Genomic DNA, 8538 nt, shown 5'->3' with positions numbered 1-8538 from the left:
AAAGAAAGAAAGAAAGAAAGAAAGAAAGAAAGAAAGAAAGAAAGAAAGAAACCATCCCCAAATGCAAGGCTTAAAACAACAGAAATTTATACTCTCACCCCCTTCACATGGGGATTGACTGATCTAGGCAGAGCACAAATACTGCTTGACAGATTCATATAAAGCTAACATACATCAACCACATGAGCCAATAATTCCACTTTACTCAAGAGAAATAAAAATCTACACCTACATAGAGACTTGAACATGCAGGTTCATAGAAGCTTTACCTTCGACAGTCCCAAATTGGAAATATCCCAATGTACACCAACCAGCAATGGAATACAATTCAGAAATAAAAATGAAGAAAGTGTTGCTACATGTAAGAACATGAACAATTTTTAAAACATTATATAAAGTGAAAGAAACCAGACACAAAATGTATAACTGTACAATTACATTAAAAATTCTAGAAAATCTATTGTAACAGAAGACAGATCAGTAACTACCTGGGGTCTGGGATGGAAGAAGGACCTGTGAGGAGATACAAGGAAGCTCTCAAGCATGGTGGGAATGTTCTGTTACCTTGTCTGGTGTGTACCTCTGTTGAAACTTATTCAGGCAGGCACTTTCTACAAGTACATGTATTAAACTGCAATAGTGTGGATTACAAATTCTTTCCCTCATCCTCACCAGCAGAACCCTAGTTTTGTTCAGAGTGGCAGTATGCTTCCTTTTTAGCTCCAGATGACTATTTGACATGGTCTTGGCCTGTGAAAGGTAAGCAGAAGTCCCTTACTGGGGCTTTGAGGAAAGCTCTTGACAGAGAGCAAATTCAGACAGCACCAGGTATAGACTTTCTCTGCTAATAGACTGAGTCTTATGATTTGAAATCACTGACCTCTTTTGCTTACTTCCAGACCATGCTCAGTTTTAGAATCTCAATTCTAACCATGGCAACGCTGGCTCAGATACCTAAGCACCAACTTCTTTTCCCAGCTCAGGCTCATTGATCAGCTATCCTACCTGGTTCCAACTACTCCTAAATTTCCCTGAGGAACTCACACTCATAGTCCATGGCTCCCATGCAGCCACCATGACTCTCCATGTTGTCCCCAAACTGGCAGGTTCTCTCTTCCCCTCTTCAAGTTATTTTCCTAGTCAGCTGACCATGACTCATGATTATGACTCTTCTTTTTCCAAAATGGAAATAGTCTCATGTTTTTTTCAGAGTATAAACCTTGATTGTCCTTACTGGCATTTTCCACCACCGAACTCTTCTGCCTGTGCCTTTTCCTCATGGCATTTATTTTGTTTTCATAATATAAATACGTATGTAATTATTAAAACAGTGTCAGTCTCCTTAACTAGAGGAAATGTTAAGCTCCAGAAGGGCAGGGACCATGCCACTTTTGTTAAGATCCTTATTCATATGGTACTTGCTAAGTGGTAATGAATAAATAAATGAACACAACTTCCACATCAACTGCAGGTGACAAGCAGGCTCCTAATTCGTTAGTTCAGATTACTGTTCATGCCATGACCACATTTTGAAAAAGTTAAAAAAACATGAAGACTAGGTTCACTAACATATACACACTAGCTAATTTCAAATGGACCATTACAAATAGTCAATAATCATTTTTTGGCTCCTGTTAATTTTTTTGACACCTTTCTTGTATTATCCATTAAATATCACTTTGGCAGGAAATCTTATTTTCTGTTTTATTGAGTACATGATTATGATCATGTACTCATGTAATCATGATCAGCTAGTTTGAACTCTCTTACCTATATTTTCTTTCAAAGTAAGTTATTCTTGGGACTCCTGGGTGGCTCAGTTGGTTGGGTGTTTGCCTTCGGCTTGGGTCATGATCCCAGGGTCCTGGAGTCCCCCATCTGGCTCCTTGAGTCCCCCATCTGGCTCCTTGCTCAGCCGGGAGCCTGCTTCTCCCTCCGCTTGCCTCTTCCTCTGCCTGTTGCTCCCCCCTACTTGCTCTTTCTCTCTCCCTGACAAATAAGTAAATAAAATCTTAAAAAAAAAAAAAGTAAGTTATTCTTTAGGGGTACTTCTTCAACTTTCAACATGGAAGACATGCCTCTGTTTCCCCTGATACTCTGGAATCTTGCTTCCTTAATCATCTCCTTCGATCTACAGCAACTACAATCTTCCCTTCCATTTGTCTCTTTCCCCTCTTGTCCTGTTGAATGAATTAAGAAGTGACATGTAGGACATGTTTCAGTTTTAAAAAGGGTAGTCAGGGGGCGCCTGGGTGGCTCAGTGGGTTAAAGCCTCTGTCTTCAGCTCAGGTCATGATCTCAGGGTCCTGGGATCAAGTCCCTCATCGGGCTCTCTGTCCAGCAGGGAGCCTGCTTCCCCCTCTCTCTGTGCCTGCCTCTCTGCCTACTTGTGATCTCTGTCAAATAAATAAATAAAATCTTAAAAAAAAAAAAAAAGGTAGTCAGGAGAGGCTTCACTGGGAATGTAACAGAACCTTGAAAGAAGTGAAAATATCTGGTTGTTAGAGGCTCAACTGAATACCCTCCCCATTTCCAAAGTCATATGAAGTCCTTAACACCCCCCCATGTTACATCCAGTACCTCTGGATGTAACTGTATTTGTAGACAACCTTTAAGGTAATTCAGTTAAAACGATGCCTAACGAAGGTTATGACCTGGCCCATGGGGCAGGAAAACCAGGGAAATGTATTTTCGCAGGGAAGACTGAGTTACTGGGTTAAATATAGCTGAAAAGATGACAACAGAATTGTCTTTTCAGCAATGGTGGCCTCAGTGAGAGCAGTTTTCGTGGAATTGTGAGCTTGAAAGCCCGACTGTAGCGTGCTTGAGAGGGAGAGAAGAGGAATCGACGACAGTGAGTTTAGAACACTGGAGAGTTTTGCTGTTCTGAAGAGAAGGGAGATGTGGTAGGATGTGCAGGAGGAAGTGGGGCTTTTTGTTTGTTTTGCTTTCGGAGGAGGAGATCAGAGCCTGTTTGTACGTCAGTGTCTTCTAAAAAAAATCTTCAGTTTTGATGAGGCAGTGGCCTCCCAGCTAGCTTCCTCATCTTTGGTGTTATTCTTTTGAACACATTGCCAATGGACGCATTTTGCCGTTTCATTCATCTCAAAAATTTTCAGAGTCTCTAACTGCTGTATGAAAAGTTCCAATGCCTTAGCTGAACATTCAAATTTTCTGCAGTTTGGCCTTGCCTTCGTCAGAGCCCTATGGTGAGGCGCAAAGCACGCCAGACCAGGGTCGGAAGGGTTGGATAAAGTCGGGGAGCCAGAAGCACTAGGCGTGTGACTTTAGACAAGGGAGGGCAATGCACTGGACCCGGGCTCCTTCCCCTTTGTAACGAGGAAGGGGGCGTGTCAGGTACACTGCATCCTCCGTGGGTCCCGACATCTCTAGCAGGCTGCAATTTCAGCCCCAGCGTGGCCACACGCACGATACTCTCCTGAGCCCACACTGTCTCTTCCATTTCTGGGGACCACACCTCCCGGACCGTCACTTATTTTTCCTGCTTCGCTTTTGCCTTTCCAAACAGAACAGGCTTTAGAAGAACCACAGTGGTAGCTCCTTTAAGGTCCGCCGCCTCCCTGCCACCAGGGACTCGCCTCCTACTCCCGCCTTCATTTGGGACCATACACTTCCACATTCAGAATCGGCCACGTATTAAGTGCCGCTTCCAACCAATCAAGAAGAAGTTACTTCAGAACTTTGGAGGGGCATCCACTTCTACCAATGATCTTCGAGTCTTCTCTAGTGCCTCATTTTTTAGGGGCGAGGCCAACCGCAGCGATGACCAATCTGCTCCGGGGAAATGTAATGCGGGCTTCAGAGCCTACCAATCAGGAGAGGGGATTGAGGGGAGGGGCGATTCTCATTGGTAACCGCGTCCGGAAGAGGGCCGAGCCTCGGGAGACGGCAATACGATTTGATTGGCAGGCGTGATGTTGACATCCGGGGAAAGCCCACCTTCTCCAAGAGGACCAGCCTAGGAATCCAGAGTGACGGTGGCCGTGGCCAATCACCGGGGAGACGCGCGGAAAGTTTGTTCAATGGGCGATGACTGAGGGAGGCTGTCACTCAGGTGGCGGTGGCGGAGGCCGGGCTAAGACGTGGCCGGTGGAGCTCTGCTCAGCTGTCCAGGCCGTCGGGGCGGCGGCGGGGTGCCCAGCGCGTCCTTGTCCTGGTCAGGCGCTTCCAGCAGCGAGAGGGGCAGGCGCGGGCTGCTGCACCTCCATGCCCGCACGCGGGGCGGGACGCTGATGGAGCGCGCCACCCGCCCGGGGACGCTCGCGCGGGCGCTGCTGCTGCTGCTGGGACTGGCTGCGGACGCGGTGGCAGCGGGGCGCGCCCCCGACGTACCCGCGCCGAAGGCGGAGACGGTGTTCGGCCTGGGGGCAGCGGCCGCCCCCACTTCTGCAGCGCGGGTGCCGGCGGCCGGGGCCGTGGCTACGGCCGAAGTGACGGTGGAGGACGCGGAAGCTGTGCCGGCGGCCGCTGTGGAGCAGGAGCCGCTGGACCCGGAACCCGACGACGAGGCCGAGCTACGACCGCGCGGCAGGTGAGGGGTGCAGGCTGAGAGCCGGGGCCGTCTTCCCGGGAAGCCACTTGTTTATGGCACGTGTGCCGCGGTGGATCTGGGGTTCGGGGTCCCCCCTCTGCTGTGGTCCCTCTCAGAGGATGGACAGCTGGTGACCCAGGAGCAGCGTTCCCATCCCCCGGGCCAGCGACGGGCCTTTTCCCCCCGTCCTTGCTCGCAGGCAAAAGCAGCATCATCAAAGGTGTCTGGAGGATGGATGCTCAGAGAATGGAAAGCAAGGGTGGGAAAGAAACGTCACTTTCCCTCTTTTTTGGTTTTCGAACTTTATTCGTGTTGCAAGGACGCCCTCCCCTTTTCCTTTCTTCCATGAGTCATTCCGTATCTCTGCTGGGTTGACATCAGTTTGGGAAAGGGACTTTACTATGACATTTCTACATTTCCATTTCAACCTTTCAACCCTGTAGTGGCCCCTGGACCGGGGGTGAGGTCAGTATTTATCAAACTGAGATCTGCAGAACATCTGCATCAGAATCGCCTTGGGGTGCTGGTTAACTGTACAGTGTTTTAGGTCCCACCCCAGTGGTACTGAATTAGACTTTCTTGGGGCAAGAACCTGGAATCTGCAAGTTTAACAAGCACTCCAGGCAGTTCTTGAACACACTGAAGTTTAAGAGCTGCTGGTAGGTCTTGAATTTTGGCAGTTCTTTGATATTTAGAGGGTTTAAGGTACCTAGACATTTAAAATAGGGTTGTCTTGGTTAATTTGCTTAGCCTCCTTAAAATGTTACTGCAAGGTACGTGTTTTTAAACACTTTTAAAAATCTGGACACAAATGTAAGGTATGTTTAATGCTAAAGTATTTTGCAGGCAGTTGATCTCAGCACAACTGGGGAGAAAGTGATGTCCCATCTAACAAATGGGGGGGGGATAGAAGGAGCATTCCGTAAATTAAACCAGAGAGGGCTAGAATCTGGATTAGAACATATTGTAAGCTTATAATGTAGCAATTGCTAGATCCCAACAAGTTAGATTTGATTTTCAGTTAAATATCAGAACCTTGATCTATATACCTGGAGACTACTAAAATTGGATAAGTACCAAAATTTTCTAGGCACTGTATGAATGCTTATGTGTAGATTTTTTTTTTCCTTTAAGTAGCACATATTTGACAATATTTTCATAGATTTTGCTAAGGGATTAACTTTCCTGGAAGAGTGTTTTGGTTTATCTTAAGTGTCTGAAGCCCCTGCTCGAAGTAAGTTACATGAAGTAAAGTGAGATGTTTCATTTTTCTTGGAGTACAGACCCACCCGCCACTGGAGCTTACTGGCACGTACAACCCACAAGATGCCCCAGGGTTAACAAAGGTTAGGCAGACAGTCCCTGCCTTCCAGGAGGAGGGTGTTGCCTAGCAGTGAGGATTGACTGAAGAGACCCATAAGGACAGGACAGAGCAGAAGTAATGCAAATGAAGTGCCCTGACTGTCCCAAGGTTTTTGTGGTGTTCCATGGGTGGGGTCTGCAGTAAAGTAGGTAAAAAGGTAAGAGAAGGCTGTGGCAGAGTGAGTTGGTTTGTGAAATGTGAGTAGGATCATAATGAGCAGACACTGGACTTGAAGAAACAGCAAGAGAGGCACAGAAGCTGGAAAGTATGTTTAGGGAACATTTTTGTTTGTATTCCTCTGTGTGTGCATGCGTGTGTGTGCTCTGTGTATGTGAGGGAGATACAGACATGCACATGTGTGCTGGGCAGGGAGTTGTGGAAGAAGAAACTAGAACAATAGGTTAGGACCAGATCGTATGTGTCGTCTTAACACCAGTAGCATCGTCATCACCTGGGACGTGTTAGAAATCAGAAGCCAGCACCCCCTAGACCCACTGAAGGAGTATATGCATTTTGACAGGATTACCAGATGATTCCCAGGCACGTGACAGTTTGAGAGTTATTGTTTGAGAAGTGTTGTGTAGTGTATCTTGAATGCGAGGTCTGATTACAGTTTGTTGTTAAGTGGGTCTAGAACAGACAGGAGAGATTTGAAAGATCTGAGGCAGAATCTTGGTTCTTGGCAAATGAACTGATTCCTCCTCGGTGACGCCCCCATCCACAGATTGAGATGGGATGGTCAGAAGATGGGAGCACACATGGGAAAGTGGGGAGATTGAGGAGAGCAGGAAAGAAAAGGTCAAGGTCTCGTTGTTGGACATGATGACTTGAAGGTACAGGCAGGCCATCCAGAGGGAGAGATTTGGGAGGCAGGTAGAAGAGACCAACTGTAGTTGGAGGGGGATCAGGGTAAAGAGGTGAACGTGTGAGAAAGAGGAGGCTCATGATGAGACCTTAACGAATGCCTTAAATTTTAGAGAAGATGAGCCAGCAGAGGAGACAGACATCCAGCTGGCTGGATTGGAGGTGTTGGGTGAGGGCTGAGAAGAATGAGGAGGGATTTGGAGGTGAGCATATGTAAGAATTCAAGTCAAGCAGCAGAGAGCCCTCAGATTGTAAGACGGTAAGGATTCTTCCTTCTAAAGCCCCACTTCCTCCTTCCGGCACTATTCAGCCTGACAGCAGATAAGTGTATACATTCAGAGGAAGGAGCCTGCATAGACTCGTTGAAAAAGAAAGGAATGGAGGAGGGAGTGGAGGTAGTTGAAGAGGATCTCCTTGGCAAGCAGGAGGACCACTTCCTCTTCAGAAATGAGAGTGAAAATAGAAGAGTTGGGCCTGGCAGAGCGTAAATGATCTTCTGCTAACAGAATTCTCTAAGAAGAGATAGGCCCGTGTTTAGGGTTGTGCCTGGTAGCTTGAGATAGTGTGGAAAGTTTGAGAAGCCTTGGATAAGTAAATTGATAGTATCAACAAAAGATCAATATGAAAAGTTTATAAAACTTCTTCCTAAGTGCTCTTTAAAAAAGTGAAAACCCAGAGACTGTCAGTGTTCCATAATAACAGACCAGTATCCTGTTTGTTTAAAGGAAGAGGATTAGGGGAACAGACATGAATTAACCAAGCATTTCTCACAAACAGCTGTGAAGAACTATGGTACTTGGAAAACTCTGTTAAAAAGAGGGAGGTGGGGAATTAAGGTCGCTCTGTTTGTATGTTGCCTTTTGATGCCCAGGAAGCAATATAGACTTTCTGGTTCATTTTTCTTCCCTTGATGGAGTTTTCATTGGTTTTATCGTAATTTCTTTTCTCTACATCTCAAGAGCATGAGAATGAGTGAATAAACATTTTTTTCTTTAAAAAGTAGCTAAAATAAACTTGTTTTTTCTGATAGCGGCCTTGTCAGTGCTTCTGTTGAACGTTACATTTAGTTGAAATTTAAATGGGATGCTCCCTAAGGAAAGCTGGGAAGAAAGTTGCAGTCTCGCCTCACTGCCAAATTTTGTGCACATTGGCATAGTTACGAATTCCCTGTTTCCTGACTCCAACGCAGACCGGCAAATTGCTAAGTGTTACTTGGGGTTTTGGGGATGGGATGGGCATCTTGGTAGTGACTGCCTCTGATGACCTCAGGAGTTGTAAAGAACTAATTTTATCTTAACTGTCACACTAATTTGTAACCTATTTCTACCTCCCTCCGCCCCCCCTTCTAATTCCCCTCTAACAACAGTATTACTAAATTTAATGTTAATCTGTGGTGTTTCTTTAATTTGTCATCTGTGAACTGAATTCTTTGTATTTAATGAGATAACATGAAAATATTTTGCAAATGTAAGATGATTTCATTTATTTCTCTCTCCTGTCTATCCTTTCACAAACTGATTGGCTGTGAGTCGTGGTACGGAATCTGGACATCCTCAGATTTTCAGATTCATAATTAGGCTTTTTTTTTTTAAGCTAATATACCCATTGAATAATAGAATCTCAGCATACAGTGTTGAAAGAGAACTCAGTCATCTGGTCCCAGTATTGCTCACTTTTCTGACCCCGACTTTTAAAGTTAACTAGAAATCACATTTAAAGAAGAATCAAGGGGCGCCTGGGTGACTCAGTGGGTTAAGCC

General features: G+C 45.8%; 1 protein-coding gene across 1 annotated transcript in view; it reads left to right on the top strand.

Moving 5' to 3' along the window:
- Window positions 1-4158: 4158 nt before the first annotated feature.
- The window catches only part of LOC111148064 (eukaryotic translation initiation factor 2 alpha kinase 3), a 68512-nt gene continuing 64132 nt past the window's right edge, over window positions 4159-8538 (top strand). The window contains exon 1 of the mRNA XM_022504438.1: window positions 4159-4552. Coding sequence (XP_022360146.1) covers window positions 4254-4552 — 299 coding nt within the window. The 5' untranslated portion in view covers window positions 4159-4253. The remainder of the gene's footprint in view (window positions 4553-8538) is intronic.

The sequence above is a fragment of the Enhydra lutris genome, unplaced genomic scaffold (assembly GCF_002288905.1).
Source record: "Enhydra lutris kenyoni isolate GAN:26980312 unplaced genomic scaffold, ASM228890v2 scaffoldscaffold18, whole genome shotgun sequence".
Taxonomy (NCBI): Eukaryota; Metazoa; Chordata; class Mammalia; order Carnivora; family Mustelidae; genus Enhydra; species Enhydra lutris.
This window is presented reverse-complemented; position numbering and strand designations above follow the sequence as displayed.